Source organism: Triturus cristatus, chromosome 1_2 (assembly GCF_964204655.1).
Source record: "Triturus cristatus chromosome 1_2, aTriCri1.1, whole genome shotgun sequence".
NCBI lineage: Eukaryota > Metazoa > Chordata > Amphibia > Caudata > Salamandridae > Triturus > Triturus cristatus.
In genome coordinates this window covers 831,314,958-831,330,430 of record NC_140580.1, presented here as the reverse complement: position 1 = coordinate 831,330,430, position 15,473 = coordinate 831,314,958, and the positions used below count along the sequence as shown (strand labels likewise).

General features: G+C 45.4%; 1 protein-coding gene across 2 annotated transcripts in view; it reads right to left on the bottom strand.

The window, feature by feature from the left end:
- Positions 1-15,473, bottom strand: part of USP48 (ubiquitin specific peptidase 48) — a 782,973-nt gene that overhangs the window by 77,734 nt on the left and 689,766 nt on the right. For both annotated transcript variants that reach the window (XM_085608904.1, XM_085608905.1), the window contains exon 24: positions 584-709. In XM_085608904.1, the coding sequence (XP_085465030.1) occupies positions 584-709 (126 nt within the window). The remainder of the gene's footprint in view (positions 1-583; positions 710-15,473) is intronic.

Below are 15,473 nucleotides of genomic sequence, written 5' to 3'. Positions count from 1 at the left end.
GCTGCACTTATAAAACCTGAACAGCGCAGGCCCTACTATTTTCATGTACTCCCGACCTATGAGATTCTATAATGGATATTACACAAAAGGCACACACATTTGCAATTTCCTTTTTTTGAAAACTTTACATGCAGATAATCTCTTTATATTTGTCTCATTACAGTGATTTTGGCACTTCCCATACGTATCCTTTTCTTATATGCTAACTTAGGGTGTTACAATAATCTCTGTTTTTTAACTATGCGTTTTTGCTATTTCTGCCAAACTCCCAAACATCTGCACATTCTCTATTAAGAACGCTAACAAGCATTACTCTGTGTACTCATGCATGCATCATCACTGCAACCCATGATGGGTTGCCAGACTCGCACCACCCCTTATGTACAGATTTACCACTGATAAAAAATAAATCAAGGAATGGAGGTACCGAAACATTTTACCTACACTAATAAAATAATTCAACAGAAAATAGAAGGACTGCATTTTATAGGACACAGAAAAGAGCAGGTTCGAAATCTGCATGCTACTGTATTTTAGATGCAACACAAAAGGCTTGTAGTGAATTTGAAAAGAAATAAATTACCTTCAGTAAAATAACAGATTCAGGAATGACTCCTAAGGTACCAAGGGTTGAAGAATCATCGTTTAGCACCTTCCCCTCAATAGACAAGTTCTGGTCAAAAGGAGCAACTGAGAATGCATGCATAATCTGTCGAAGAGAACAGAAAAACATGACCAAAACACATTAAAATGGCATGCAGTGTAAACAATACATTTTGCATTCACCACATTTCTGAGTTATCACAAGGCAAGCTGATCACCACCTATTTTATATATTTTGTACTAACACTCTGGCATGTGGGTGGAATATCCCTGTATTGTGTAAGCAAATGATAAAAATAAAAGTGATATGCAATGTAGCTTTCAAGATAAATGTTATAGTGCAAATGTAAAGATCCTATTGTAACTATAAACCGTTCTTAGAAGCTTGCACAACAAAAAACATCAGGCTGTTAAAACCAAAATATTATGAGTGACGTTCGCTTTGATTTTAAATAGCCCATCTTCGGGCACCACGCCAGCTAACTCGCAGCGACTCTCATTCTTGAGAGATCAAGTATTCAAACTGTCACAGAATCCTGATTGTTATCTTAGTGGCATTTATAGCGTTCCTCTTCTATAACACATCTTTGAATGGTGATGCTGAGTGAGCTATACTTGTCCTGATGATGATCCATCCGATGTATGACTTGCTCTGTTAAAAACCACACTGTACAGACACTAAATTCCTCTGACCTATTGTAACAATTATCTGCACTTTTAATTGCTTCTGTGTAAAATGTAGGATGCCCTGTATTACAACCTCATTACCTGTCTGTTGTATCACCTGTTGCAGTGTCGGCACCTCACTACATATAATCACCAATCATTTGAAAACAATATTGTTAAACTGTATTTCAATATACACTAAACAATAGCTCTTGTTTAAAAAAAGATCAGCCATTGCGCTCAAACGTGTGTCCTCCTGTCTGTTTGCTGTATTTATTGCGCATACATGAATCTAGTATTGCAGAGGTTTAAAAAATAGTTTTGAAGGTCTACATTGGAAACTATACCCTTCTTTGATTTCAAAAATACGAAAAGAACTCTAATCTCTATCCACAGATGGTAGGTTATACAGAATTTTTTTAATCCACCTAACTGAGTGTGGCAAAATGATCATAAAATGTACTGAATAGTTTTATGGATGGAAATTATATGGGTTGTTGGGATCTTTATTACCAAAATAAACAGTTGTTAGACCGACATCCTTCGCGTGGTGTTCCCCAAACCTTTTTTCTTCATGCCTCCTGTTTTGCAGATTTTTTTTTTTTTGGTAGACTTTAGGACATTGCACTTACCCACTGCCAACTAGTGCTTACGCTCTCTCCTTGAAACATGGTAAAGTTAGACTAAACCTAATTGGCTCATTTTATTTACTTGTAAGACACTAGTAAACAGTACTACATGTACCCAGGGCCTGTAAATGAAATGCTACCAATGGGTCTGCAGCACTCATTGTGCCACCCACTTAAGTAGCACTGTAAAAATATTCATCAGACATGCCCCTGCAACCTGTAGTGTTATTCTAATCTGCCATTTTGCCCTGGCAAAACTGCTGTGTAGACCCTATGGCATGACACCATTTTATCCCCAATTCAGACTTCATTTTATCTTAGGCCTACTAGGAAAATGGCTTCCTAGATTCTAAAACATGGTGGTCTTTACTTTGCCGGGCAAACCACCTATGACACACCCCTGTAGACCCATAAATATGTCAAATCCTTCGGATGTACAAAACATATTTCCTCCGGTAGTGACATATGAAAGATGTCATATTCCCCGGCAGATATACACTAAAGTTGACAAATCCTCATGATGGTGACAAGAGTGTAAGTTCCTTGTGTATTCCCCGTCCCGGTAGTGACATACAAAAGATGTAATATCCCTCGGCAGTGTATACAAAAATTGTCCTATCCTCCCGGTAGTGAAACGAATGAAAGTTACTGGTGCAACAGTAGTCTGAGGCAGGTGCATTTTCCAAGGTCAAAAAACAGCTATAACCCAAACAGTGTAGTCTGTATTGACATATTCTACCTTCTTATTACAACTATATCATGTATATGATTATGTCAATACATACCTTAAGGAAGATAAATACATTCTCTGAAATCAAGCTCAAATTGGAGAGGTCTTTGCCCCAGATGTTGCCTGAGATTCTCCAGACTGAACCTGCCACATGAGCATGCTGCTGCAGACTCCAGTCCTGTGCTAAATGCTGATAATGTGTTGGAGGAGAAGAGCAGAGCCCAGATGTTGAGTGTATTCTTTCGAAAAGAACACTCACTTTCAGGCCTTCTGATAATCACAGTGTTGCTGTAAACAGGTATGCAGTACTGTGTCTCCCAAGAAACTCTAGATGCAAGTTAATCTACTCCATGCTCTTGCAGGGCATAGAAGTAGGTGGTTATGTTGCTGGGTTGATGAGGAAAATGCTACTTACCCAGTATGCATCTGTTCTTGGCATGTAGAGCTGTAGATTCATATGTGTTAGCATAGATCGCCATCTGGTGTTGGGCTCGGATGTTTCCACTTTGTTTTTCTTCAAAGAAGTGTTTGTAATCACGAGGTAGGTGGTGACTCCTTACAATTAAAGTGCGCATGGGCATCGACTCCATCCTCAGATAGTTTTTGCCATAAAGGGTGATGATGGAGTTAGTAATAATAGAAAGAGATGTCCATGTGTGTTGTATCTAAGTAAGATAATACTGCAGCAGATAAAGGTACCCGGGGAGGCGGGTGGGTGCATATGAATCTACAGATCTACACGCGAAGAGCAGATGCATGCTGGGTAAGTAGCATTTTTCGTTCAAGGCATAAGCTAGCATAGACTATACAGTAGGTATTTTCCCAGCGGTGGCTGACCTGTATCTGTTGCAGTAGTTTGAAAAAGTGTTCTTAAGACAGCCTGGCCCACACTAGCCCACACTAGCTTGTTTTGCATGCACATCTACACAGTAATGTTTTGTGAATGTGTGAGGTGTGGACCAAGTTGCAGCCTTACAGATGTCATCTAAGGATATATTCCCCAAGAATGCCATAGAAGCCCCTAGTTTGCGTGTGGAATGAGCTCTAGGGGGAATAGTTAATGTGCGTTTGGCTTTAATGTAGCATATTTGGATCATTTAACTATCCATCGTGCAATACCAGTTTTTGAAATGGGATTGCCTTTATGCGGTGGTGAAAACGCAACAAAGAGTTGCTTGGTTTTTCTAAAAGATTTAGTTCTGTCAATGTAATAGAGTATTGTTCTTTTGACATCTAGTAAGTGAAGAGCACATTCTGCCACTGAGTCTGGTTGGTAGTTCAACAGACTGATTGAGGTGAAAAGCAGTAACAACTTTAGGTAAACATTTTGTATTAGTCCTAAGAACCACTTTGTTATGATGAATTTGTAAAAATGGTTCTTGTATGGTTAGTGCCTGGAGCTCACCAACTCTTCTAAGAGATGTGATGGCTATAAGGAAGGCTACTTTCCAAGTGAAGAAATGTAGTTCACATTTGTGCATAGGTTCAAACGGTGGACCCATGAGTCTTGTAAGGACAATATTAAGGTTCCAATCTGGAGAGGTTGGAACTCTAGGGGGAATGATTCTTTTGAGTCCCTCCATGAATGCTTTGATAGCGGGCACTCTAAACAAAGACAAGTGTTGTCTGTTTTGTAGATAAGCGGTTATTGCAGCGAGATGCAATCATTTAGATGTGCATGCTAAGTTACAGCGTTGTAGGAGTAAGAGATAGCAAATGATGTTTTGAATTGAAGCATCTAGTGGATTGATTTGATTGCTTGTACAGTAAATGACAAATCGTTTCTACTTTGCTGCGTAGCATGCTCTTGTTTTAGGACGTCTTGCCTCTTTAATGACGTTCATACAGTCTGGCGGGACATTAAGGTAGCCAAACTCTATGATCTCAGGTGCCAGAGCTTAAGGTTGAGTTGGTTGGGATCTAGATGTCTTATCTCTCCATGGTTCTGAGTGAGAAGCTTGGATGAGAGGTGTAGTTTTTGATGAGGAACTACAGATAGTTCCAACAGGGTTGTGAACCACGGTTGTCGAGCCCATGTGGAAGCAACCAGGATGATTTTGAGTGAATGCTGTTGGAGTTTCCGAACCACTAATGGATGAGCGGGAGAGGCGGAAAAGCGTAAGCAAATGTTCCTGACCAGTTCATCCATAGCGCATTGCCTTTGGACAATGGATGTGGATACCTTGACGCGAAGTTTGGGCATTTTGCGTTCTGGTGTGGGGCGAACAGATCTATTTCTGGGCAGCACCACATTTGAAAGAATGGAAGGAGAACTTGAGGATGTAACTTCCATTCGTGGATCTGTTGTCGCTGACGACTGAGCAGATCTGCAATCTGACTGTCTACTCCTGGAAGGTGTTCCGCAAGGAGATATATCTTTTGAAGAATGGCCGATCTCCATATGCTTTGAGCTAGACGCGAGAGCTGTAGGGAGTGTGTACCTCCTTGCTTTTGTATATAATACATTGCTGTCATGTTGTCTGTATGGACAAGGACAGTTTTGTGTAGTAGATGGACTTGAAATACTTTTAATGCTAGAAACATTGCCAGAAGTTCCAGGTAGTTTATGTGGAGCTGTTTTTGTTGTGGAGTCCACAGGCCCTGAATGGTATGATTTTGTAGATTAGCTCACCAGCCAGTGACCGATGCGTCTCCTGTTAGCACTATCTGTGGAACCGGGTCGAGGAATGGCCGCCCTTTGGAAAGGTTTTGTGTGTTCCACCACTGCAGAGAGCGATGGGTGCGGCTGTCTACCAACACCAGATCTGTCAATTGGCCTTGAGCCTGGTTCCACTGACGTGTCAAGCATTCCTGCAGAGGACGCATTTGGAGTCGTGCGTAAGGGAAGGTTAGAATGCAAGAGGCCATCATTCCAATTAATAGCATGAACACTCGAGCTGGTAATGAGTGTTGAGGTTGAAATTGTGATATTAGAGCTTGTATGTTGTGTATCCAGACTGCGTTGGGGTATGCTAGAGCTTTGCAAGTGTCTATTGTAGCTCCTAGATATACTTGTGTGTTGGACGGTTGGAGGTGGGATTTGGTGAGGTTTACTGTGAATCCCAAGTGGTGAAGCAACTGAATTGTTTTGTGGGTATATTGAACACAGCTTTGTTGTGATTTGGCTTTTATGAGCCAATTGTCCAGATAAGGAAACACGTGAATGTGTTGTCTTCTTAAGCGAGCAGCAACTACTGCTAGATACTTGGTAAAAACTCTGGGTGCTGTGGTTACCCCGAACGGCAGGATTTTGAACTGGTAGTGTTGACCGTCCACCACGAACCTGAGATATTTCCTGTGAGCGGGGTGAATGGGAATGTGGAAGTAGGCGTCTTTTAGATCCAAAGTGGAAAGAAATTTGCCTTCCTGAATCAATGGGAGCACCTGTTGGAGGGTGACCATGTGGATATGAACGGATTGAATGTAGAGATTTAGCTGTCTGAGGTCCAGTATTGGTCTGAGCGAGCCGTCCTTTTTTGGAATTAGAAAATAGAGTGAGTAAACCCCCTGTGCCCTGATGAGCCAAGGGGACTGGTTCTATTGCATGTTTTAGTAACAGGGAGAGAACTTCTTGTTTTAGGAGGGTGATATGTTCTGAGGACATTGCACAAGGTTTGGGAGGAATGTTTGGTGAAGTGGAGGCAAGTTCCAGGCAATAACCATATTGGATCATTTGTCCTACCCACTTGTCTGTTGTGATGGAATTCCAGACAAGTAGGAACTGTGAGAGACGTCCCCCGACAGGAGTGGAATGATCGGGGATAGTGGAGGGAAGTCACTGTTCGGTGGCAGGGGAAGTGCGGGTGGAGTTACCTCTGCCTCTACATCTATTGTTATTTCTTCTGTATCCTCCCCGAAAATATCCTCTGGATGAGGAAGGTTGATTGGGGCTTTTATAAGAAGAGGAGGTGTTTTCTGATGCAGTTGTCTTTGAGCCACCCCTATAAAAGGAGCGACGAAAGGAGCTCCTATTAGAAGGTAGTTGTAAGGCCCCCATGGACTTAGCAGTCTTGGTGTCGTTTTTCATTTTTTCTAATGAAGAATCAACTGTGGGGCCAAAAAGATGTTCCTGATTAAATGGCTGATTAAGTAGTGCTGATTGTACTTCTTGTTTGAATCCTGAGATTCTAAGCCAAGCGTGTCGGCGTAGCAAAACAATGATGTTAATGGAACGCGAGGCTGTATCAGCTGCATCGAGGGCACATTTGATGGATTTGTTTGTAATGGGCTTACCCTCTTGAATGAGGTCGTGAGCTTTAGCCTTGTATTAGTCTGGTAAGTGCTGCATCAGTTTTTCTAGCTCGTCATAGTGAGCTCAATCATAACATGCCAGGAGAGCTTGTGCATTGGCAATACGCCAATGATTCGCAGCTTGAGATGCGATTCTCTTGCCTGATGCATCTATCAGTTTGGACTCCTTGTCCGAACTAGGGGCGTCACCTGTTTGAGAATTTTCTCCTTTTCGTGCATTTGAAACGACAAGAGAATCTAGAGGTACCTGACCCCTGATGTAAATTGGGTCTGTAGGAGCGGCTTTATATTTTTTGTCTACCCTTGGCGTAAGTATTCTAGCTCTAACAGGGTCTTTGTTACCTTGCAGGCGTGTTTTATCATACCTTTGAGCAAGGGCACAGTATTAGTGGTTTTGTGGGAGGGAGCAAAAGTTTCTACTAAGAAATCCTCGTCCAAGGGATCAGTATGTATTTCCACCCCATGGTACTAAGCAGGTCTATTAATAAGCTGTGCGAAACAAATATTGCCATTGGGTTAATTTAGTGAATTTTGAGGTTCACCCTGGCAAGGATTGTGGTCGTTGCCTAAGTGGGGCCTCCACCCCCTCCACCAATAACCCAATTTCTTACAGCAGATATATGTAAGGACCCCTCTTAATGCCGGCTAAAATGCTGAAAATTAAAATCACAATTTATCCTCCAGATCAGTGGTCAGAACTGACATTAAGAATATTGTAACACTATAAGATACATAACATATAGAAGGTAAAAATCATGATACTTTACCATTATTATTGCATCATGAATCTAATATTTGTCAATGTGGTGTGCATTATTCTGACATTAGTGACTGCAAAATACAATTTGTTATTGTTAAAATTAAGAAGTTAGCCTACCATAATTGTTTATCTGATTCACAGCCCACAATGTCCAATGCCTCAAAATCATCTGCAGATTGTTTTTTCTGTTATAACATTAGAGATTATGTGAAAAGTCAATAAAATCAGGAAAGGAATATGCTACTTACCAGTATGCATCTGTTCTTGGCATGTAGAGCTGCAGAGTGTAAGAAAGTGGGTTTCTGTTGCAGTAACCCCCCCCCTTTTTTTCCTAATAGCTGATGCACTTTTCCTTGTTGTGCCCTGGGCTCCTGCCAATCAGGTGCCCAGGGCCTGTGTTCCTTCCCTAAAAACTGCCTAACAGCCAAAACCCAAATTGGCAAACCCTGGCCACATGTCAGCCCCTGGTAAATGGTACCCTAGGTACCCAGGGCCCTGTGACCAGGGAAGGCCTCTAAGGGCTGCAGCACTCATTGTGCGACCCTTAGAGGCCCTGTACCCTAACACACACACACTGCTCTTGCAGGCTGAGTGTCTGGATACAAGACAAAACAGAGAGTCGACATGGCACACATCCCTGTGTGCCATGCCCACAACCTACACTGCCCTGGCATACATCAGCCACCCCTCTAGCTGGGTGCCCTATGCCAGTGGTGTGGGCACAGGAGCAGGAGCCCTGTGCCCCTACAGTGCCCAGGTCCATTCCTGGGTCCTGTAAGTGCAGTGCTGCCAGCTAAGAGTATATGGTGCTGGGAGCTTGTCAAACACGAACTCCACAGCACCATAATGGCAGCACTGAAGACTGAGAAGTTTGGTATCAAACTGCTCAGCACATTAAATCCACACTGATGCCAGTGTGTGATTTAATGTACAAAGCACCACAGAGGGCATCTTAGAGAGGCCCCCTGAAACCTAAACCTACAATCCACGTCTGTTCTGAGGCTGCCTAGGCTGCCACACAGCAGACATGTTGCTGGACCCCTGGGTAGAAGAGCCCCTGCTCTCCTGGATCTGCAACAATGCACATCCTGGGCGAGGTGCTAAATCTCCTCCCCCAGGATGGGCAGGGGGAAGCTTCAAAGGCATGCCGCCTCTGTGAGCTTCCCCAGGCCACTGCAACCCCCCACTCTGGCGGGAAGCTTGGCCGGAAACCCCAAATAAGGACAGGGGATGTACCAGCCTGCCAACCCCACCCCTCAGGTTGGGGAGGCGAGGTGAAGCACATCTCCGGGCTCTCGCCATCTTGAAGATGGGAAGCCCTGCCCAATCAGGACTAGGCTCCTGCCCCCTCCCACAGGAGAGAGGCAGGATAGGGGGTGTACCCACCCCAGGACAGGGACCCACTGGCCCCTCCCCTTCACCTACCTGTAACGCCCTTAATTCTAGTATTTAGGGGCACCCTGAACCTTCCTTCCCCAGATTCCAAACTACAAAGAAGAGCAAGAAGAAAGAAGACCTGCCCTGCAGCTGCTAAAAAGAGGAAGACACCAACTGCCTTGGCCCCAGCCGTACCGGCCTGTCGACCCTCGAACCTGCTCCTGCTCCAACCCGGCATCTCTTGTGGCCAGCAACCTCACAAACCCCGGAGGACCTGGCTACTTGGCTCTCAGCCCCTGGGACCCCCATGAGTAGAGGCTCTACTCAAAACCTATCTCTAATCCCTGGCAGCAGCCTGGAACCGCGAACCCAGCACACTCTGCACCAGCCAAGCCTGGCCAATGCCGGAGTGAACAAAGACCCTGAGGGCGACCCCACGGCGACTGTGACCCCGAGTCTGGCACCCAAGGACCTCCCTCGACACTCCTGAAGAAGCCTGCAGCCTCAGAACAAGGTGCCCCCCCAACCGCGATCAACAGAGGGTAAGATTTCCCGACACCAAAAGGCACCCCTGCACGCGGCGCCCCACGGCCCCCTGTGCCCAATCCCGGGGTACCTACCTATCCTCCAACTACCCAACTTACCTCTCGAAGTGGTGGTGGCACCTGAAGAGTCCTCGTCCCCGAGCTTGCAGTCTTTTTCTAAACCGGAGATTTCCCATTGAAATCAATTGAGCGCCCTAAGGCTCAAAAGCACTCTGCACCCAGCCGCCCGAGTGGCCCTGGCAGTTTAAACTCTACACCTACCTACTTCCACACTTGCCCTGAGTAAGTGACCAGGAGCCCAGCTCCCACAGCCGCGTGGCTTGCCAGTCACCAGCCACCAACCAAGGCCCCCCTATCCCTCATAGGATAACATTGGACCTAACTCTCTCTGCACCCGGCCGCCCTAGAGCCGCTGAGGGTGAACCAACTATACCTACCTGACCCTGGGGGACCCCTGAGTCTATGCCCAGAACCTCAACTCTGCCAGTCGAGTACTTACCCTTAAACCCGCAAACTCTATTTTTCTCATAGGGTAACATTGACTGGCTTTTTCCTGAAATTTCTTCCAATAGTGGACTTTTCAAATCTTAAAAAATTCACCAAAAATCAGCCGAGTAACGAAAACGAAATTACTCACCTGCTCTTAGGTGAGCTCCCAGTGCTGGATCTTGGTGCCCAGCACTGACTCTGAAAAATACTTACAACTGTACTTACCCTTAACTTAATTTTCTTCCATAGGGAACCATTGACTGTTTTTCTGTGAAATTTCTTCTAAGTGTCGATTTCTGCAATCTTTAAATATTCTTAAAAAATCGTATAATATTTGAAAACGTGTGTGGCTCTGCAGCTCTACATGCCAAGAACAGATGCATACTGGTAAGTAGCATATTCCGTTCGAGGCATATGAGCTGCAGATCACTCACTAGGATAGACTATATAGCAGTATCTCCCCTAGCGGAGGTCACCTGTATCGGTTGCAGCAGTTTGAAATAAAGTTTTAAGGAGAGCCTGTCCCACAGAAGCGTGTTGCTTTGCTTGCACGTCAACACAATAGTGTTTAGTGAAGGTGTGTGTTGTAGACCATGTGGCTGCCCTACAAATATATTCTAAGGGAATGTTTCTTAAGATTGCCATGGAAGCCCCTATTTTGCGTGTGGAATGCGATCTAGGGGGAACCGTTAGTGTGCGTTTAGCCTTGTGGTAGCATATTTGGATACATTTAACTATCCACCTAGCTATCCCAGATTTGGAAATGGGGTTGCCTTTATGTGGTGGAGAGAAAGCTACAAACAATCGCTTTGTTTTGCGGAATGATTTGGTTCTGTCAATGTAGTAATGAAGGACTCTTTTAACGTCTAAGGTATGAAGAGCTCTTTCAGCTACCGAGTCTGGATTTGGGAAGAACACTGGTAACTCTACTGATTGGTTAAGATGGAACGGAGATATGACTTTTGGAAGGAATTTCGGATTTGTCCTGACAACCACTTTGTTACGGTGTAAATGTAAGAATGGTTCTTGTATGGTTAAAGCCTGGATTTCACTTACCCTTCTGAGGGATGTGATAGCGATAAGGAAAGCCACTTTCCATGTGAGGAACTGTAGTTCGCATTGAGCCTGATAAGAACAATGTTAAGAATCCACACTGGAGAGGGTGGTAATCTGGGAGGAATAATCCTTTTTAGTCCTTCCATGAAGGCTTTGATCGCAGGTACTCTAAAGAGTGACAAGTGTTGTCGATTTTGTAAGTAGGCTGCTAATGCTGCTAGGTGGAGACTTATGGATGAGTATGCCAAATTACATCGTTGCAAGTGAAGTAAGTAGCAAATGATGTCCTGGATGGATGCATCCAGTGGGGTTAAATGATTGTTAGTGCAGTAAATTGCAAATCTTTTCCATTTTGCAGCATAGCAAGCTCTAGTGGTAGGTCTTCTGGCCTCTTTTATAATATTCATGCAGTCTAGTGGCAGGTTGAGGTAACCGAACTCTAGGACTTCAGGAGCCAGATCGCCAGATTCAGTTGACCTGGATCTGGGTGTCTGATTTCTCCATGGTTCTGGGTTAATAAGGACGGGGAGAGATGCAGTTTTTGGTGTGGAACTAACGAGAGTTCCAGTAGTGTTGGGAACCACGGCTGGCGTGCCCATGTGGGAGCTACTAGGATCAGTTTGAGAGACTGTTGCCTGAGCTTGCGTACCACTAATGGAATGAGTGGGAGAGGCGGAAAAGCGTACGCAAATCTGCCTGACCAGTTCATCTATATCGCATTGCCCTTTGACTCCGGGTGGGGAACAGATCTATGTCTGGTTGGCCCCATTGTTGGAAAAAGGGCAGTAGGACCTGGGGATGTAGTTCCCATTCGTGGATCTGTTGTGTTTGTCGACTTAACAGATCGGCAATTTGATTGTGAACCCCTGGAAGGTGTTCTGCAAGCAGGTATATGTTCTGAGGAATGGCCCTTCTCCAAATGTTATGTGCGAGCTGGGACAGCTGGAGAGAATGCGTGCCTCCTTGTTTTTGTATGTAATACATGGCTGTCATGTTGTCTGTCCGGATGAGGACAGTTTTGTTCTGGAGATGTAGTTGGAATGATTTTAGTGCTAGGAACACTGCTAGCAGTTACAGGTAATTGATATGGAGCACTTTCTGTTGAGTGGTCTATTTGCCCTGAGTGGTGTGTCCGAGGAGATGGGCTCCCCATCCTGCGAGTGATGCATCCGTTGTCAGCATTATCTGTGGAAGAGGCTCTAGGAACGGCCGCCCTTTGGACAGGTTTATGTTCCACCATTTCAGAGAGCGATGTGTGCGGCTGTCCACCAACACCAGATCTGAGAGTTGTCCGTGAGCCTGGTTCCACTGACGTGCTAGACATTCTTGCAAGGGACGCATTTGAAGTCTTGCATAAGGCACAATGAAGATGCATGACGCCATCATGCCTCTGAGTTGCATGAACACTCTTGCTGAAAGAGAGTGTTGGATTTGAAATTTTGTGATAAGAGCTTGTATATTGGCTATTCTGGCTGGGCTGGGATATGCTAGGGCTGCGGAGGTGTTTATGGTGGCTCCTAGATACTGATGTATGTGAGAGGGTTGGAGATGAGATTTGGAATAGTTTATTGTGAATCCCAAGTTGTGTAAGATTTGGATGGTTTGGCGAGTGTGTAGAACACATTTGTTGAATGACTTGGCTTTTATTAACCAGTCATCTAGATACGGGAAGACATGAATTTGTTATCTTCTGAGATGTGCTGCTACTACTGCCAGACATTTCGTGAATATTCTGGGCGCGGTTGTTACCCCGAATGGAAGGACTGTAAACTGGTAGTGTTGTCCGTCCACCACAAACCTTAGATTCTTCCTGTGGGCAGGATGTATGGCAATGTGGAAGTAGGCGTCCTTGAGATCTAGTGTGGCAAGGAAATCACTTTGTTGCAGTAGTGGGAGCACTCGTTGAAGAGTGATCATATGGAAATGATCTGAGTTTATATACAGATTTAGGGGTCTGAGGTCGAGTATTGGTCGTAGAGTCCCGTCCTTCTTGGGGCTTAGGAAGTAGAGTGAATATACCCCTGTACGCTGATGTTCTAAGGAAACTGGTTCTATTGCATGTTTGTGAAGCAATGAGAGAACCTCTTGTTTGAGGAGCGCAAGATGGTCTGGTGACATGGAACGCTGTTTGGGTGGTATGTGTGTGTGGGGGGGGGGTAGTTGTGAGTTCCAGGCAGTAACCATACTGGATAATTTGTCTTACTCACTTGTCTGTTGTGATGGAGTTCCAGACAGGTAGGAACTGTTTTAGTCTTCCCCCGACTGGAGTGGAATGGTCTGCGGGGAGTGGAGGAAAGTCACTGTTTTGTGGCGGGGGAGGTACGAGTGTTGTTATTACCTCGACCTCGCCCCTTCTTGTTGTTTCCTCTGTATCCGCCTCTAAAATATCCTCTACTGGGGGATGTTTGTGTAGCGGCTTTGAATGTAGAGGAGGTGTCCGCTGCCATATTTTTGGAGGCTCCTCTGTAGAAGGAGCGCCGAAAGGAGCCACGTGGTTGTGGAGACTGTAATGCTCCCATGGACTTAACCGTCTCTGTGTCCTTCTTCATTTTTTCAAGGGCAGTGTCTACTGCTGGCCAAAATAGCTGTTCCTGGTAGAATGGCTGACTAAGTATGGTAGTTTGTACCTCTGGCTTAAAGCCTGAAATGCATAGCCAGGCATGTCGTCTAAGGAGCACACTTGTGTTAATTGCTCTAGAGGCGGTGTCTGCGGCGTCAAGCGCACATTTAATTGCTGCATTTGAAATAAGTTTTCCCTCCTGGATAAGGTCATTTGCCTGGGTTTTATATTGCTCTGGCAGATGTAATAGATTCTCCAACTGGTCGTAGTGGGCCCTGTCATAGCGTGCTAGTAGGGCTTGGGTGTTGGCAATACGCCAATGAATAGCGGCTTGTGCTGCTACTCTTTTGCCAGAGGCTTCTAACAGTTTGGATTCTTTGTCGGGGGGTGGTGTATCTCCTGTGGTTTGGGAGTTGGTGCGTTTAATGGCATTGGAAACTACCAAAGAAGTGAGCTGCTCTTTGATGTAATTAGGATCTTCAGGGGCAGGTCTATATTTCTTTTCTATCCTTGGGTTAAGAACCCTGGCACGGACGGGGTATTTAAATACCTCGGGGCATGTTTTATGACTCCTTTAATCATGGGAAGAATGTGTACAGACTTTTGAGATTGTTCAAAAGTATCTAATAGGAAGTCTTCCTCTGGTGCGTCGGAGTGCATTGTTTCGCCGTGGTAAAGTGCTGCTCTATTTAATAATTGGCCACACCCCAGGTGATCGTCTGGAGGCGATGGTTTGGAGGGATCAGGCATGTCTGGTAGAGGGAAGGCTCAATCATCCAGTGGTGAGGTATCTGGATCCGTGAACGGATCATTAGGGTCACCCCCACCCCCTAGGTCATCATCATCATCATCCTGTGGAGTGGTGTATGTGATGGAGAGGGTATAGGTAAGGGTGTAGGCAGAGGGGGTGGGTTAGAAGGCAGTATAGGAGAGGAAGGGGGCATAGGCGATGTTGCAGAGTCCTTCCTGTTTATAGGAACTGGGGCAGGTGGTGTGTCCAGTTTCCGTTTTTTACATGGCACCGCGGTGACATTTCCAGTCTTTGGGTTAATATAAATCTTTTTCTGCCTTGGGTCGATGGGATCTGGATGAAAAAGTTCTTGTTCCTCAGGAACAGTCTTTGGTGCCGATTTTTTCGGTTCCGATCGAGGTTTTGGTTGATCGGTGGAGTTTTTGGCTTTAGGAGGCGTATGAGAGTCCTTAGCCGTTAGTTTCGGTGCCGATGATGGTTTCGGAGCCGAAGTTGTATCTGTAGGCTTGGGAACCTTCGGTGCCAGTTTATCTATTGGCCTTGGTGTTTTCGGGGCCGAAGGCATCGGAGCCGATTTCGGTGCCGAGTGGTCTTTTGTCTTCGGTGCCGGTTGAACAATGACATGCGGTTTGCTCGGTCCCGAGCTACCGGAAGGCTTATGTTTCTTCGGAGCCGAGCCCGTAGGTGGGGCTTCTGAAGGATGTTTTCGGTCTCGACTGGGGCCAGCAGGCGAAGTCTTGACCAATGCCTTTGGTTTTGGAGGGGTTGGGGCAGGGGCAGTAGTACTCACACGTTGCCCAGGAGTGATGGGGTCGTCTGAGTCGTCTGCTTCGGAGATTTGTAGATCTTCGGAATCTTCTTCTGGGACATCGGGGCCTTCATCAAAGATGTCCTCTGGTTCCGGAGCTGTTCTCTGTGCCATGATGTGTCTTCGAGCCCTTCGATCTCGAATGGTCTTTTTGGATCGAAAGGATGCGCAGGCTGGACAGCTGGACTCGTCGTCGTGTTCAGGTGATAGGTACAGGTTGCAGACTTTGTGGTGGTCACTGTGCAGAA